The sequence below is a fragment of the Colletotrichum higginsianum genome, chromosome 5 (genome assembly GCF_001672515.1).
Source record: "Colletotrichum higginsianum IMI 349063 chromosome 5, whole genome shotgun sequence".
NCBI lineage: Eukaryota > Fungi > Ascomycota > Sordariomycetes > Glomerellales > Glomerellaceae > Colletotrichum > Colletotrichum higginsianum.
In genome coordinates this window covers 3,432,768-3,450,609 of record NC_030958.1, presented here as the reverse complement: position 1 = coordinate 3,450,609, position 17,842 = coordinate 3,432,768, and the positions used below count along the sequence as shown (strand labels likewise).

Here is a 17,842-nt window from a genome sequence, read left to right as displayed (position 1 = left end):
CACTTTGTTTTTGTTTTTCGGTGTCTCTGTCAGAATTGTCAACCGTGTTGAATCAGAAAGTCCGGGTTAAAAATCAATGAATAGCCGAAGTTTTCGTTTTCGGTTGAGTTGACCTGGCGCGGCGGCACCTTTTGCATTGTACAGAATGAAGAGAGGGCACATCTGTACTTTGTTCAGAAGCAGTTAAATCGTAGCCATGTCTGGGTAGTATCTTGCTGCCTACCACGTGCCAAAGATAACGGCTGCTACTGTATGCAGCTTAATTTCCTCTGCGATACGAGCGGCAGCATCGACAAGGATGGCAGTCGCCAGGGCGCAGGGGACGTTGGATGAAAATGGCCCCCAACGCTGACCTGATGCTTCGTGATCGCCGTGAAGAAGCTTTTTGACGGGGAGATGTTCTGCGCTTGGCCCTGGTCATGCGAAGTGGCTAGCATCGTACAGTACACCGCACACGATGAGACGATGAGAGGAAGGACAGAAAGTAAAAGTTCTACAATGTCCGTACCAGGACATGGTTGACCGGATGGGACCACCGATACCCAAGATACCTCTTAGGTACCTACATCGTACAGCGATGTGCGTTCAGCATGCCCGGTGTCCAGAGTACAATTAGGTGCTGATGTATCTCTATCTCTCCTGCCCGTGTACGATACGTGAGTTGACATGGAAGGCGTAAACCGAGCAGCCCCACTTCCTTCATGCCGTTCACCCGTCTTCAACGGCGCGAACGTGCCTTCCTTCTTCATTTGAGCGGGCACTGACTGACCACGGACCCGAGAGAAATCAATGGCAATGGAAGGTGGGAAGGCGTCGCTTTTCTGCTCTTCATGCGCCGGTGGCTTCTCCTCTCCTTCCACCTCGCCCCCACACAACACTCTCTTGGTCAACAACAGGGATGTCCCTTCTAGAAGGATGCTGGAACGCCGGGCACACGGGACCCCCTTCTTGACGCAGACCGTCCTGCAGATCCGTCCCGATTGGGCTCTTCTCTTCCTTGTGTCTCATGTGGGATAAAACACGTTGAAAACACATCTCTCCCTCCCCTCCCATTCTTCTTTCCCATTTTGCACTCGACGAACCGGCGCGCCGTTCCTCCTAGCCCTTTTGTCTCACCTCGATGGAAATGGATTTTGTGGTTGCAGCCTCAACGCAGTTTAAACGATCCAGTCTTGTCAGCCAAGAGACGATTGCCCCTCGCTCCACCTTGTGGATGGATGCCCTTCGACGGGTAAATGACTGTTGACAGCCCCCCCCCCCCCCCCCACGGTCTCCAGATCTGCCAACGCTCTTCTCGCCTGGCTTGTCGAAAAGGGGCCCTTCTTGCACTGTGAATCCTTCGTACAAGGATTCCCCGAGCCAATGACAGGGATGCACTCTCACACGTGTAACCAGTGCTCGACGACACCTGGAAGGTCGGCGGCGGCCGGCCTTTCGGTGATGTGCCGGAATCACTGGGATGAGGCACGGCATTCCTAATGATGTAGCTTGCATAGTCGATGGGATCCAGGCCCAGTCCATTCAGCACGGAAGTCTTCGTCTGTACTGTACAGTCTGTACGTCTGTACGCTCAAGTCCCTGACGCCTGCTGTTGGCCTTTGCGCCTAATAGAGTTTGGTTTCAAAATTGGTTCCTTCTCAATAACCGCCTGGCGATCGAGTCATCTTCCTCACAACATCTGTACAGTACAGAACCCGTACCATTTCTTATTTTTTCCCTTCCTCATCAACCGACCTTTAACCCTTTTTACCCGTGCGCTCATCGCCGTCTTGCTTGACTGTCCGAACCTGCGCATAGTTCGTCGTCGCCTCCCGCTTGTGCCAACTGCTCTGCTCTGGACGGACGAGAATCGAGAGCTGGGGTTCCTGGGCCTTTCACTGTAAAAGGAGTGTTGTTCGTGATCTCTACGGCGAGCCTCCCCGAAGACGCGACCCCCTGTTATTTCCCCCACTGCTTCACACAGGGTTACTTAAGTAGTACGATGTATACTCGTATCGGTTTCGTACGCCGAGTAGAAGCCCAGATCGAAGGGTCAGATTGCCCCATTGAGGACCGGGCAACGGCCGAGAATAGCCTTTGGTCATAATTGGCAACAATTGGCAACAAGGTCTGCCGTTCATACAGACGGCGACGGCATCTGCTTTGCTGGTTGTGAGGGGTCTAGCATAGCCCGGCGCTTGGGCGTACGATGAGAAGATGGCAAGAAAACCCGCTCGCCAATGGCTAGTCCGCCGACCGACACCGTCATCTCCCGTCTCCCGTCTCTCGTCGCCGAAATGAGCTGATCCACGGAGCATTCGGTAGTGCGGCATTTTCTTACCATGTGCCTCTCATTCCGGACATATCTCTCCCCGAAACCAGGCTTCACGTCATCGAATAGCAGTGCCGCAAGATCCAATTCTGTCCCCCCCCCGTCTATTTCCCGTATGTGTATCGCTGAGTTGTTGAAAAGACTCCAGTCATGTTGAAACAAAACAAACAAGCACGCAAAAACCACCCCCCCTCCCGGCCATACGCCGAGGCCAACCGATTTCACCGCGCCCTGTCCCCGCGGTTGTCTTACCACGCGGTGATGTCCTCCACTTCGGCCTCTCCAAAGGTGCTGCTCTTGGTCAACTGGCCGACACCGAGCTCTTCGACTTCCTCGCCCTTCTTGTCCATGATGTCCGGCAGCGTCTGCTTCAAAAAGTCCAAGACATAGCGGTTCACCTGCTCGAACTGGAGCAGGAACGCGTCGTGGCCCTCGGGGCTGTCGATCCGCTCAAGCCTGGCGTCCTTGACGTGCTCCGCAATCTCTTCCTGCTCCGCAAACGTGAAAAGTCCGTCGCTCTCGATGCCCAGGACCAGGGTGGGCTGCTCGATCAACGCCAAGGCCTCTGCGATGGTCGCGGCACGGTCCCGAGACACGTCGTGGGTGTCCAGCTTCCTTGTCATGGCGATGTAGCAATTGCTGTCGAAACGTTTGACGAACTTCTGTCCCTGGTAACGCAGGTAGGACTGCGCCGAGAAATAGGTCGACGTCGGGAGCTTGTCACCCCCGGTCAGGCTCTCGGTCTGCGGGCCGTGGAATTGAGGGTCGAGCGCCTCGGTGACCGCCTCGGCCGTCGTGCTCTCTACCGGCGTCCTCGACGCGCTGCCCTGGCTGTTCTGACGCGACAGGCTGCCGCGCTTGACGTTGTGGCCGTCGTTGTGGATGTGGAAGTGCGCTTCCGACGGCGTGCTGGGTCTGGGCCTCTCGCGGATCGTTTGCCGTCTAGAAGGGTCGGGGATGTTGCGTCCGAACCGCGACTCGAACGAGTTGCGGCTGCGGTAGGTCAAGAGGGCAGACATGCGGGCGGCGCCAAGACCAGTCGACGGGGGGTCGTCAAAAGAGTAGTAGCCGTCGTCGTATTTCGGATCGGCGTAGATGCTCTGCCGTTGAGCCTCGCCCCAGCTGATGCCCCATGCGCTATGCCTGCTCGATGTTGCGATGGGCACGACGCATCGGATATACTCCTTGCCGAAATACGCCCACTCCAACACAAACATGCCGCCCAGTGACCCACCGATGACTGCGGCAACTTGCTTGACGCCCAAATCATCCAAGAGGAGCTTATGGAGGCTAGAATTCGTCAGCTTTCTCAACAGTCTGAGCTACAAGAGGGACCTCAACTCACTTGACATCGTCGCGGATCGTGGTCAAGGGAAACTCGGGGCCGTATCTGCCCCTCGACGGGTCTCCGTCCTTGGCAGTGACCGGACTCGCAGTGCCGTAGGGACTTCCCAAGGCGTTCATGCAGACGATGAAGAACCGCGATGTGTCGAAAGCTCTGCCGGGCCCTCCGAGGAGGGGTCCCCACCAGTCACCGACATCAGCGCTGCCAGTCAAGGCATGGCATATGACCATGGCATTGTCGCCGTTGGGCGAGAGCTTGCCTCTTGTGGTGTATGCCACAGGCACATTGTAAAGAGTAACACCGGATTCAAGAGTGAACTTGGGGATGACAGCGAATTGCTGCTCCGGAATCAATGCGGCAAACGGGTTCTCAGGCTGCGTTTGGGTTCTTTCTTACAGGTATTCAGCAACCGGCCTTCTCATCTCATACGGAGGGGGGAAGGGAATGAATGAGAGAGGGATAGCAATGTGTGATGTAATAAATGCAGTGGGGCGAGGGAACAGCATCGCGAAATCAGCAGGCCACTCAGGTCAGACCTAAACGGACAGAGATTACAATCGAGGTAGGGAAGATGAAAGAGAGAGGTGATGACACTCTTGGGCAAAACATCATACTGACCGTACTTCGGCTGAGCGCCGTTCTGTAAATTTTGTGCAGCCATTCCGATCTCGGAGTGAACGAGGGGCACTGTAGACTTTGCCAAGTTGAAGATTGCGCCGTGAACTCGATGATGCCAACAGATTCCGAGGCCAGATAGAGCAAGGGCAAGGCTGCAGAAACTGGAGCTTCTCGGCGATGGCGAGATATGCGAGATATATGAAGAATCTGGGGATTGGGCTTGCTCAGTGTGACTCTGTATGACTGGTCGGGTTGCCAAAGATTTGCGCCGAAAATGGCGTAATTGCAGTTGTAGTAATAAATACATTAGTACTTGTTCCCACCCAGTTGTTGCTTTTTTGACAGCGAATCATTGGCTGCGCGGGGTTGCTTGATGAGTCAGCCGACAACCGGTCCCTTGGAAGGGACGTGGACAGTTGGCAGGTTCTTGGGACGGAAACTTCTACAATCACTCCCTTGCACATGCAAGTAGCCGGTACATGCCGTCAACCAGTACGTACATAGGCCTCTATCCACAGCCACCTCGCAGCCTTGTCTTTCGTGAGGCTGCTACCCGTTTGCAGTGGGTCTGAAGCTTTTAGATCGATGCAACTGCCTCTTCACGCGAAACACCAGCCATCATCGTCGTCCTGTCGCCAACTCAAGCGAAATCGCCAACCTTAAGGCGCAACCTCTTTCTGTAACCTCCTTGGCTCTACTTACTTCTGATCAATTTTTCTTCTTCTTGGTCCAAACGATTGAACCGGCTATTTTTCATTCCCTTTGTGCACGGCACTCTCTCTCGGAGCTACACGCGACGAGCTCCCCAAACCTCTCAAACCACCAGGTACCTACCTCCCTTTCCAGCCTCGCGCACGCTGGCAATTCGAGCTTTGCTGACTAGTATATCTCCAGGACGACTGTTTGAGACAGAGCGCGCGTGTCTCCGATGATACCTTGAACAAACCCGCGACCGAGAGAGCACGATGCCTCCTAAGCGTAAGGCTCGTGGTGGTCTTGCTAGCGAAGGCAACAGACCCTCCCCCCATCGACCTGGAGATACGGCACTGGGCCAACGCGATCGAGACTTCTCCGAGGGAGGAGGAAGAGGTGGTCGCGGAGGCAGGAACACTAGACGGAACGACCGTCGCGATTCCGCCCAAGGACAACTAGCACACTCTGGGAGCCAGTCCGCGAGCGCCTCCCGCGTTACCTCTCCGACTGTCCCCCGCCCCCCGCCCACCCCGTCGCAATCGCAACATCCTGCCCCGATGGCTATGGAGCAAGTGGCGTCTGCGCCGGCGTCCCATCCGCCGTCCCCGGTACCCACAACCTACTGTTATGAACACATCACCGACGACGCGGTCGCTTCCTGGACAAGCGGCAGCAAACAGGCCTTGATCGATCATGGAATCAGCTCGAGGTTAGATGTGGACACCGAGGAGCTGACCACTATCTACCAAGAGTTTATTCATGCTGTTGTGGAGGGCCGATTGTCACCCGCCGACGCTGGCGCCTGCATGAAGGAGATTCTCGGCACTGAATCGCAAGAAATGATTAAGGACTCTTTCTCGTTCGAGCCGCACACCCTTTTTCTCGACACCTTGTCCATAATCTTTGACAACGATCGAGACCTCTTCAAGCCCCAACTTCGCGACTTCATACAAGCAACTGGCGTCTCGCCAGAACTTGTTCGCCAAACTCTCGACGCTCAGCTACTCCAGGACCTTGGCCTCATCAGGGAAACTTTTGTCAAGCTTGGGATTAGACGCGCGACCAATCTCTTGTACCGGCAAGCAAACTACAACCTGCTGCGTGAAGAAAGTGAAGGCTACTCCAAGTTGATGACTGAGCTTTTCACAACGAGCAGCGCAGAGCCCCCCTCGGCCGAAACGGCCCACGCAGCATTCGAACGTCTCAAGGGGCTTATCGGAACCTTTGACCTCGACGTCGGAAGAGTACTCGATGTCACACTCGACGTCTTTGCTGCCGTCCTTATCAAGCAATTCCGCTTTTTCATCAAGCTTCTCCGCGTCAGCTCTTGGTGGCCTCGCAGCCAAACCTCGGCTGCATCCATTTACGCTGGCGGCTTACCTCCTTGGGCTCTCCCCGACCATTCCCATTGGATGACCAGCGAAGATGTCGAACTGGCGAACGCTGAACTGAGACGTCAACGAGATGCTGAATTCTGGGATCGTGCGCGCGAAGTCCACATTGATGCTTTCTTCCAGCTCGGAGGAAGACAAGTCACGGACGAGCATCTCAAGTTATTGGAGGCATCCGAGTCCGCATCCGAGGCTGAAGTCAACGCCGCCTCCGCGTGGATGAAGGCCACGAAGACCCTCCCCCCCCAGGGAAACCGAACCGCCGCCCAGCTACTTGGCTTCAAGCTGCGATTTTACGCCTCTGACGCCAGAGATCCGGACGACGTCTTGCCGGCAAACCTCCTTTACCTCGTCGCTCTTCTTGTCAAGGTTGGCTTCATGTCCTTAGTCGATATTTACCCCCACCTTTGGCCTCTTGACGAAGAGATGGACACCATGAGGGAAAAGAAGATGAAGGAGCTCGAGGAAAAGGAAAAGCAAAGCCGACCCGGTGCCGCACAGAATGCTCTCCTTATGGCTGGTGCGTTGCCTGACGACACGGCACCGCCACCCACAACGCGTACTCGAGACGCCGCTGGAAAGACCGATGCCGATGCCAAAACCAACGTCGGAACGGACGAGAAGGACAAGCTACCGGAACCCATGGAGCAAAAGGCTGCATTACTCAACTGCCTGCTGACAATCGGCGCCATTCCCGAGTCCCTTTTCATCCTAGGTCGTTTCCCCTGGCTTCCCGAGGCCTACCCCGAGATCCTTGATCGGATACACCGCATCCTCAATCACAGTATCGAGAAGGTATTCAAGGAAAGCCGACCCACCGCTGTTGGAATGGCTGAATGCCCCGCAAAGTCCATCGCCGATGTCGACCAAGCCGGTGTTGCCAAAGGCACCATCAAGCTGGGAACCATACCGGTCAAGAAGTCCATGAGATGGCCATTTCCTGATGGGTTCGACAGCAGAGACCAGCATTACAGATTCTACTGGGATGAATGGGCCGACAACGTTCCAGTCTGCCAGACGGTCGACGACGTCTTCACCCTGTGTGACACGTTCCTGAACCTCTCTGGCGTAAACATTGGCAAAGACCCTGCATTGCTTGCCAAGCTCGTCAGCATCGGAGCTAAAAGCCTGGCGGAGGATCACTCTCAACAAAATATGGACCGGTGGCAGGAACTCTTGCGACGTATCCTAGTCCCTGCACTCAGCATGACGACTGCCAACGCTGCAGTTGTCAACTCTGTCTGGGATCTGCTCAAGCTCTATCCCGTTGCCACTCGATACTCCATCTACGCCGAATGGTTTGAGGGTCAAATCTCCCGCCTGCCGGCGATGAAGGCTGCATTCACCCGCACACGTGTCGAAACCAGAGGCGTGATGAAGCGCATCTCTCTCACGAATCTCAGTGAAATGGCCAAGTCCTTGGCCAAGACCAGTTACTCCTCGCCCGGCATTGTCTTCAAGGAGGCACTGGGCCAAATCGAGTCTTACGCCAACCTCATTGAGGCATTCGTCGAGTGTGCCAAGTACTTCACCGACCTGGCATACGACGTCCTCGTCTGGTCCCTAATGAGCTCTCTGGGTGGCCAGCGAAGTCGCACACAAGAGTCCTCCATCCTGCTGACCAGCAAATGGCTTCAAGCGCTTTCCAAGTTTGCCGGCAAAGTCTTTAAGCGGTACTCCATACTTGATCCGACCCCGATTCTCAAGTATGTCAATGATCAGCTCTTCCAAGGCAATTCGACCGACTTGATCATTCTCAAGGAGCTTGTGGCCTCCATGGGTGGCGTGGTCCAAGTTCTTGACTTCACAGACGACCAGATCTTGGCCATGTCGGGAGGCGAAGTTTTGCGGCGCCAGACGCTTCTCAGTCTCCAAGACAAGCGATTTGAGTCAACTCGCAGCGCGAAGCGCTTGATGCAGTCACTCGTCGACTCGAACCTCGCCGGCCGGGTGCTCATCAACGTGGCGCAGTATCGACAGTCTGCCATCTACAAACTCCCGGACGACGAGGCACACATCAAATACATTGGTTCCGTTATCGACGACAGCCATCAGATCTTGGTTCAGTATCTTGACCTTTTGCGGACCAACTTGGAGCCTCATGAGTTCGACTCGCTGGTGCCCGCTATCACCCGTCTAATGGACGAGTTTGGCCTCGACGCAAGCCTGGCTTTCCTCATTGGCCGGGAGGGTGTTGCTCACAACATGTTCTCCAAGAGGCTTGATTCATCGTCAAACACCGCTGACCCAGACGGAGACGTTGCGATGGTCCAGAGTGCCACCGATGCGAAAGAGGCCACCGGCGAACCGAATGAGACGGAGGACAAGACAATGACGCCGGCGGAGATTCGAGAAAAGGCAAAGCAGGACTCCCTTCGCCAGATTCACGAGGCGCTTGAACCTATTGTAGAATCGATGCGGTCCATCTCTGCAGCGTCTTCCTGGAGCAAGCTCAGTCCCGAGTTTTATGTTCTGTTTTGGGCGTTGCAGCTCGGCGACATCGAGGTGCCCGCTGCAAGCTACAACAGCGCCCACAAGAGGCTGTCAAATATGCAAAGAGATCTCAACAGAGATCGTTCAGACATGAGCCGCAGTGGCATCAATAAGAAGGAGGCCAAGAAAGCCGAACTCCTCAAGATCAGCAACGAGCTACCTAAGGAGGCAGACTCACAGATGAAGCGAGCGCGAGTAGTGCGAGACTACATGACAGAGCACATGGCAACATGGTTCCCAGGCTCGGCGATTAAGTTGAACGGCATTTCGGACGCCATTCTCGAGCAATGCTTGCTTCCGCGGCTCGTACTCTCGGCTAGTGACGCAGAGTACTGCTACGTGCTGATCAAGAAGCTCCACACCTTTGGTGCACCCAACTTCCGGCTGAAGGCGTTGTATGATAGACTCTTCAACGTCAACCGGCTGCGGGCGATCATCTTCACCTGCACAGTCCGCGAGGCCGAACACATGGGCAGGTTCCTCAACTGCATCCTCAAAGACCTTGCCCGATGGCATCGCGACACGAACGTCTACGAGAGGGAGGCTGTCGGCAAGCGAAGCTTCCTTCTCGGGTTTGCCTCTGAGTTTGACGACAAGGGAAAGCCATCATCCTATTATGATCATGCGCAATTCCGAGACATTCTCTACGGATGGCACAACAAGCTCAACCTGGCGTTGAAGTCTTGCCTGGGTGGCATGGAGTGGATGCACATTCGCAACGCCATGACAGTGCTCAAGGCTGTTCTCGACTTCTTCCCGGCCGTGACGTTTATGGGCAACCAGTTCATCGAACAGCTCAAGACAATCACCGAGCGAGAAGCAGCATCGAAGACTGCATCCGCTGGAGGGGAGGGCCACCGTGTAGACCTTTCCGTGGCCGCCCAAGGCGCTCTGTCTGAGTTGCAAAGGAGGAAGGCAAAATGGGTATTGCCAGCCGGCTTCCGGCCGAACATGGTGAGCGAAGCAAGCAATCATTTAACCAGGGAAACGCTAACGTCTTGAAGAACGGTCAAGCTCAAGGGAAGGCCAAGGATGGCGAGCCCAGCGGCGCAACAAATCTTCGCCCAACTGCGGTCGAGTTCAAGCCAGGATCATCCAAGTACGTCTGTTGTTCCAAGGACGTTCCCACGCATCTCGACTAACATTTCGTCTACAGGACCGCGACGGAACACGAAGATGGAGAAGTCAAGGACGGTAGAGATGTCGAGGCTCGGCCCGCAGCCCCGTCCGCGCCAGGCACGCTCACGCAAAAAGATCCCAACTTGCCTCCAAAGCCGTCGGCCTCACCGATAGAACCTGTCAAGGCCGGGCACTCACGCGCTGACTTTGGCCCCAATGCCTCCAGCAAGCCCTCGACGCCTAAGCCGGCGGCTGCCGCCCCGGCACAGAGCAATACGAACCACCGGGATGTGCCCAAGTCGACTCCCACGCCCACAGGCCCGGACAGAAGCGCGCACAGTCTTCCTAAGCGACCGGACGTTCCTATCCCTGGTCATTACGGACGTAACCACTTCACGCCAGACGCCGCCCTACCGGAGCGACGAGACCAAAGAGAACCGCGAGAGCCACGCGGTCCCAGAGACACAAGGGAGCCTAGGGATTCCAGAGAACACCGGGACCCCCGAGATTCCTCGAGAGATCCCAGATTCCCTGAAGCTGCTAGACCTGAACGCAGTCGTGACTTTCCCAACCCAGACCGGCGTGGACCAGAGATTCCATCGAGGGAAACCGGCCGCTTGTCCGAAAAAGATTGGCCTGCCAGGCAAGACCCGCAGCTTCCCCGCCGCGACCATGGAGCTCATGAGCGTGACAGCCGTCCGCCTCGGGATAAGACAGCGCCGGTGAACGGCCGAACTGCCGAGGCTGGCAGGCTCTCGCGAGAACCCGTAAATGCCACGCCGCCACCGCAGTCAACCCAGCAGCCGGCCGAGGACCCCCCGGTGAACCCTGCCAGGCTGGCCCTTATCCAAGGAGAGCCGGACCGACCTAGCCGCTCGGAGCGACCACCTCGATCCTCAGAAGCAGACCGACGCAGTGGGCGGGCCTCACGTGGTCAGGAGCCACGTGGCCCGGATCAAGAGCGTGCCGACATCATCAACCCTGAGCGTGCTGCTTTGATGGGCGACTCACGGTCAGATCCGTCAGCACGCCCGGCGCGAGAAGAACACAGGGACCGAGGCGTCCCGCGAACTCATTCGCCCAGAAGAAGCGGACGGTTCAACCCAGACGCAACGGCTGATGCTGGCAGAGATGATAGACATGGCCGTACTCATCACTCTGAGCATCGTCCCTCTGGCAGAGATACACACGTTGTCGAGCCTCCCGCTTCCAACCCGCGAGCGGATCGCATTGCGGAGAGGGAAGGTGAACGCTTCGGCCCAGATAAAAGCAGAGAGGCTTTCCTCGGTTCCAGCCGAAACTCGGAGCCCGACCACAGCCGGACCACTCAGCAGGATCAGAATTACGGTCGATTGAACCCTATTCAGTCAGTTGTCACAAATGACGTTCCTCTGGGGCCTCGTGGTCGCGGCCGAGGGGCAGCCCGAGGTAGCCACATGGGCACACCTAACTCACGATCCGACCCATGGTTCTCCCCGAACACCGACAACCCGGCGCCCGAAGAGCGACACCCACCTACGGGTCCGGCTTCTGGTAGAGGACGTCGAAGCCAGTACGACCCGAGCGCATCCGTCAACTCACCGTCTACGATGACGCCGACGCCAGCCGCTCACCCTGATCGTACACGTACCATGAACCCAGGTCCGACGAACTCACCCACGCCATCTTCTGGAGGCCCCACACTGGCCCCTGGGATCCATCCTGATCGACTGGCACAAATCGCACCGCCGCCGCCGCCTCCACCTCCAGGCCAACCACCAAGCCACTCTCGACCATCGCTGCCACCTATCAACACGCCTGACCGTGCCCCCATAATCCAAAGTGGCAACAGTCGTACACCAACAGGGAGCTATCCAGGTTCAACAGAAGGCGCGCCTTCTGGGCCATCCTCAAACGACCGAGGGCGCAGCGGCGGCAGTCGCAGGCAGCTTGCTGGTATTAACAGCACGTTGCAGCAAGCACAAGCCAACATGCCAGAGAGCAACAGGGGCACCAGCATTCGCGGTCGTGGAGCTCCCAGAGGTAGTATCGCTGGCTCTGATGCTCAAGTCCTCACGGGCGCATCGCCGGTATCTACGCCGACCCAGGAGCGTCCAGACCCGGTCCGTCAAGACAAAGGACAGGCCAACGGGGATGACCATCTGCGAAGTGAGCACGACCGCAGCCGACGCGAACACCGTTCGGAGCGCGGCAGACATTCGAGGCGAGGCAGCCGCGAGCGAGAGCGCAGCCCCGACCGCGAGAGGGAAGCCAAGGAACCGCGTGAACACAGGGACCGAAGATCGGGGGCCCAAAGCCAGTCTAGCACCCGCGAGGAACGTGAGCCCCGGCGCTCTGGCCGAGAGCCCTCTAGCAGCACCAGAGACTCTCATGCCAACGCCCCTCACGTAAGCAGCCGTGAGCAGCGTCATCGCAGCGACCGCGGAGAAGGCGGACGCGGAGAGGGGGGTCCAGGTGGAAGGGGCGAAGACTGGGGCGTAAACGTGCGTGGCGCATCTAGAAATGGTCCGCGTGACGGAGGATTGAGGCCGACCGACGACCGACGGGAGCTGCGCGATGAGCGTGGCCGAAAGCGGAGGAGCGAAGACGCAGTTGGACTATCGAACGAACGCGAGAAGAGGCAAAGACGTTAGTATGGAGAGGCTTTGAAGCGGAAGCAGGAGCCAACAGCAGTCTACAAGAAGGAGAAATAATCCGACAAAGAGAAAGAGTCGTGTTACTGCGCGGAACGGAAGAAGAAGAAAAAGAAGAGAAGAATATGCGATTGGTCAACACGACGACACGCGCATAGAATGGACGAGAAAGAGACCGCAATCCTCGACGAAAGAAGACACATTCATTATCGCTTTTTTACACTTGCTTCTATTGTCTACGAGTATTACTATTATTTTGGGGGGTCTGCACAACTGTCTTGGTCGCCAGGGGAAAGACGGAATTTTCAAATTCAGATACACAAACCAATCCACTCAAGTGTCAAACACACACACAGACACACACAAGCACACACACAGCCTCGTTCACATCCATTTTCCACAACCATCTGGATCGCCAGGGAGAGGCGCCGGCGTCATACCAAGACAAGAGGATCAGATGATGACTCGACTTCCAACTCGTCTCGGATCTTCCCTAGGCATTGGCCCGGTACACAAGCCGCATTCGTAATGACCCAATCCTTCGACCCATGAAGCGATTACTATAATATGATACCCAAAGACCTCGAGCCCCCTGTAAGCATAAAAAAGGGGGGGCCCCGCAGGCATCGTCGAGATGAGTAGACGGCAACTGTAAAATCACCCATCGAGATCGAAACAGCGCATAAAAAATCGGTGGGATTGGTAAACTAGAAGGGTTCAAAGGAAAGGAAGGGAAAGGAAGTGGGGAGGGGAGGGAGGAGGACGCATTGTATGATTGTATGTGTCACCGATGAGAGCGGGTTGTTCCCCCCCCCCCCCCCCCCGCCAGAGGCGACGAGACCGGGAAGAGGAAAAAAAGGGGTTGGGCGACGCCGATAGAAGAAGCCCAGTCCACCACCCAATTCTTGAAGAGTCCGATCCTCCAGTTCCGTCCCATCGTGATTGAAGGGGCGTTGCGTCCCGAGTCGAGGTGCGTGTTTCCTTTGGTGACAAGTGTGCGTCAAGAAGGACGTCGCCAGTTTTGCCATGGTCCCTCGAAGACGAGGACTACAGAGAAAAAAGGGAGGGGAGGATAGGGGAGAGGGGGGAGTGCCAGGATTGATCGTGACGCCCCGTGAATGTCCAAGGGTTTCTGTCACTTACTATACATGCATCACCATCTTCAACGGTGAACCCCCCCGTCCTCTCGCTCCTCGTCATAGAATCGTTAGACCCTGAAAGGGAGTGGTGCCACTTGGGCATGCTCTCGAGATCACCACGAATGCAGACGATGGGGGTGGGAACGAATCAAACGGACTGCCGCACGCTATGAAGGGTAAATAACCGGTTTCATTCCCAATCAGCTAAAATAAATGATGTGGTATCTCGTGAGAAATCAAAACGCCGTGTCCCATGCATGCCAAATATCCAAACACCAAATCGTCCAACACCTGCGGCGCAAGGGTCCCTTGCTGGATTCTTCATCACAAATGTGATAGAGCGCTGCCGCGCAACATGCCCATATATTGACAAGCAAACAGGCCTTTCAAAAGGCCGTTCCGGGTCCAGGCTGCCCATGTGGCTGGTTTCCGTGTGTCGGGCGTACTTGACCGGGGGCGCCGTTCATGGGCGACCCGAGGACGGGGCTTTCTGGCATCATGGCGGCGGCGGCGGCGGGGCTTTGCGGTGGTCCCCAGAGCGCCTCTCCGATCCGTTGCTGAGTCAGATCGCGTGGCCCCGACGTCGGGCTCGTCGTTGTGGGCGATGTCTTCTCCCAGTCGGCGTTCGAGGTCTGGTGAGCATGGTACACAGGTGCCATGCCCGTCTCCTGGAAGCCGTGGTCTTGGTACGGCGAGATAGGTGACAAGGGCGACAATGGTGAGCGTGGCCGTTCTGGGCGGCGCGGTGGAGACATCTGGGAAGGGTTCGGCTGTGCGTGAGCGATGAGGCTGGCGCTCTCGTTGTCTAGGCGTGCGGGTCGAGGAGGTGGTCGCGAGGGCTGCAGATATGTGCTGCGGCGGAACTCGTGGGCGATGGGGAGATGCTCGGTGCTCTTGAGGCCAGCGGGATGGTATGCGGTGTCGCCGCCCTTGTCGAGGTCATCCATGTCCAAACTGGCGGCTGTCTTGTAGCTGGGGTCCTCCTTGCGGCGCTTGACACCGCAGAATAGCCAGCGCATACCACGGCCAAACGCCTTGACGAAGTCCCAGAGGTTGAGGGCATCTCCGATAGCGCGGAGACCCATCCAGCCACCGCCGGGGGCGGAGTGGACGTTTTCGCGCAGAGGCGCGTTGAGGTCGCGGGCGTCTGGGGCCGGGTAGAAGGTGATCTTGGCGCCGGGCACGTAGGGTGCGTAGGGGAAAGCCCAGAGATGGAGGAGGGCGAACAGGGACATTTCGAAACAGAGAAGAAGAGCAGGGATGCCGACTTTGATATCGGGATAGGCAAGGACTCTGTTCGGGTGGACGAGATCGAGCGTGGATGTGGCCAGAGAGATGCAAGTGACCTGCCAAAAAGAGAAGAAGACGACAAGTTTGATGGCAAGAACCTTGAGAAAGGGCGAGTGCTCCTTGAGAGGCTCCCGCATCTGTACGTAGAATTGAATGACGCAGTACATGGCGATTGTGACGGCTACGCAGTTGATGGAGATGACCTATGGATGTCAGCCAGAACCACGACGGGCCGCTTGGGGGGAGCATATACGTACCCAGACGTGAGCGAAGACGGGGTTGTTGGAGCTCTCGCAGTAGCGGTGGAAGTACTGCGTGACAACGGCGGTGACAGTCATGGCAACGCGGATGAAGACATAATGGTAGACGCCGATCCAGATGACGTTGAACCATGTCAAACCGCTCTTGGGGGTACGCCAGGGGCCTCTCTGTCCTCCGCAGCACTTGGCAAACCAGTCGAGAGGCCAGACCCAAGGCTTGATGGGGTGAAGGTTGCGGAAGTAGTCCTTTTGGGTGTGGACGTCTGGGGCGAGGTAGTGACACATGAGCGAGAAGAAGGAGGCGATGGCGAAGGCCTCGTAGCAGTCGCTCATGAGCTGGAAGTAGACGGCGTGCCAGTAGAAGTAGAGCTGGAGGAAAGACGAGGCGGCGTAGACGGGGACCATGAAAAGAATACGAATGATCTGGCGCTGCTCGCGGGGCTTCGTGTAGTTGATGGAGTGCATGAAGATGAGGTAGAAGGAAAGGCAGATGGCGATGATGGTGCAGGAGCCAGCGATGATGAGGGCCAGGTCATGGAAGGTCAACGGGCCGGCGATGAGAATCTCGGAGCCGGGGACAACTGGAAGGAGGTGGTCAGCTTGTTAGCTTGCTTGGTTGCGTCTTGACGGGGTCGTTGGCTGTGTGGTGGGAGGGTTTCGGGTGAGGGAGGGGGGTTCGGGCAAGGTGACATACTTCTCATGTCCTCGAGCGTTGAGTTACACGTCAGGTTCATTGTGGCGGCGGCTTAGGACCCTTCCGAGGAGGGTCCTGTACGTTGGATGGTGTCGGAGACGGAACCGAAGACTCGGGGTAGGTGACGGCCGGAAGAAGCAAGACACAAAGGCCTGATCCGATGTTGGTATGTGTGGACTATCAGAGGGGTGGTGGGTTGGGGTCGGGGCTCGGGGATATTGGATGATCGCCAAGACTAGTCTGCTGCAGGAACAGAGCGGGTGTCGGTCTTGGCGAGAGCTTGGTCGCCTCGTGGCTTTCGAACTCGAATGTTTCGGGGGTGCGGTCGCGCGTTCGCAACAGTGGACGGAGACGGATCCAGAGGGAAGAGATGCAACGGTCGGGTATATATGTCGAGACGCTCTCCTTTGTATTATTTTATCTTTCTTCCGCCTCCTACTCGGCTTCGATAAAGTAGCGTTTCTGCGTTTTGTAGAATTGTTCGCAAATGGTGGTTCGCGGGCCTCGTCCAATCGATGTAGTCCCCAGCACGCTCACGATCCTGCGCAGGCCGATCCTCCCTCTTCTTGAGGTTCCACGGGATACTGAGCCGGCCGCCGCGTGGTCGCAGCCGGTTTGCCGTCGTCTTCGTCGTTGTCGTCGTCCTCGCTGCCGGGTATCGTCTTGGTTTCGTCAGGGGGCCCGGCGTGCCAAGTTGCGGTGTGATGAACAGCGGATGTGGGCGTGTCCGGGCGCGAAAGAGAAAGAGAGAGAGAGAGGGAAGGTATAGATAGAACAGAATGCGCACCAAAAACGGAGAAGAAAGAAAGCAAAAGTCGGAGTAGTGTGGCGGTCGTGGGTATGCACAGGAGGAATGAAATGACGACAAAAATGCGAAAGCGGAGGGGAAAAGACTGACGACCACACCATGCTGACTGACAGCAGCAGCACTAAGTTACGTTACTAACCAACCCTCAGGAGCAAGGAACAGGGGAAAGGGGCGGGTCAGCATCAGCATCCGGGGTTCGCCTACCCGGTCCTGCCAGGCCGTTTGACCAGTGGCTGTGCCAAGAGCCGCTACCTACTTACACTACCTACCTACCTACCTAGGTAGGTATCCGTATACTATCCATGCTACATGTAGTGCGGCAGTGCTGTAATGGACGACAGCGACCCGACGCCCTCTGAGATTGCAGGGCCGCCATCGACGGCCACGTCCATTCAGCCAACGGGGAGATGTCTTCCAGGTCCTCTGGATCCAAACCATTCAAGAGAAAGGGCCAAAAGATAAACGCGTACTCTTACGAGGCGCCATCTCCCTTCCCTTGGTGGCATATCATGGGCCGTGGCCACACTCTTCTCTTTAGGGGGGGGGGGGGGGTTCCCTTACCCACCCCTTCTTGTTGTCCCCCTTACGGATGCAAATAGTTTGATTTGTCTTTTTCTCCCTTCATCCATCCCGTCTTTCTGTGTGTTGATCAAACAGCATCTCCCCCCCCCCCCCCCTTTCGATGATGAGACGAACGCACAGAGCCCGAACGGAACTGATGATGGACAGACACGACGACTTCACAGGTCAACCCAGCCGACGAAAAAAGGCGCGTCCTTGATCTATCTACATCCACTACAGCACACAGGGACACCGACACGTCCTCCCACCTTCCCGCGCGCCGCAGCCTCGGCCGACACCTGGCTGAAGCTATTCCCGACTCCTCAGCCACCGTTTCCGCGAGCCCCCCCCCCCTACATCCTATGTGGGATTTTAGGTAGGGGCAAGGGGAGGGCCATGCATCCCAGGACGGAACACGAGTCAAACGGGTCCCGCGGAACGCTCGTATTCCAAACGCAATCCCGCCTTTTTAAATCATGGCCGCCAT

At 56.8% G+C, this 17,842-nt stretch overlaps 3 protein-coding genes across 3 annotated transcripts; 1 reads left to right on the top strand and 2 right to left on the bottom strand.

The window, feature by feature from the left end:
- Nucleotides 1-2,559: 2,559 nt before the first annotated feature.
- On the bottom strand, nt 2,560-4,581 carry CH63R_07899 (Homoserine O-acetyltransferase; the record flags this gene model as incomplete). Its single annotated transcript, XM_018302873.1, has 3 exons — nt 2,560-3,601; nt 3,657-4,047; nt 4,275-4,581. The coding sequence occupies 3 exons, from the start codon at nt 4,579-4,581 to the stop codon at nt 2,560-2,562; spliced, it is 1,740 nt and encodes a 579-aa protein (XP_018157651.1).
- Nucleotides 4,582-5,239: 658 nt separating this feature from the next.
- On the top strand, nt 5,240-12,603 carry CH63R_07898 (THO complex subunit 2; the record flags this gene model as incomplete). The annotated part of the gene is made up of 3 exons (XM_018302872.1): nt 5,240-9,805; nt 9,856-9,950; nt 10,008-12,603. The coding sequence occupies 3 exons, from the start codon at nt 5,240-5,242 to the stop codon at nt 12,601-12,603; spliced, it is 7,257 nt and encodes a 2,418-aa protein (XP_018157650.1).
- Nucleotides 12,604-14,128: 1,525 nt separating this feature from the next.
- On the bottom strand, nt 14,129-16,026 carry CH63R_07897 (Duf300 domain-containing protein; the record flags this gene model as incomplete). The annotated part of the gene is made up of 3 exons (XM_018302871.1): nt 14,129-15,235; nt 15,290-15,873; nt 15,987-16,026. 3 exons carry the CDS (start codon nt 16,024-16,026, stop codon nt 14,129-14,131), a joined length of 1,731 nt encoding a protein of 576 aa, XP_018157649.1.
- Between the last annotated feature and the right edge of the window lie 1,816 nt (nt 16,027-17,842).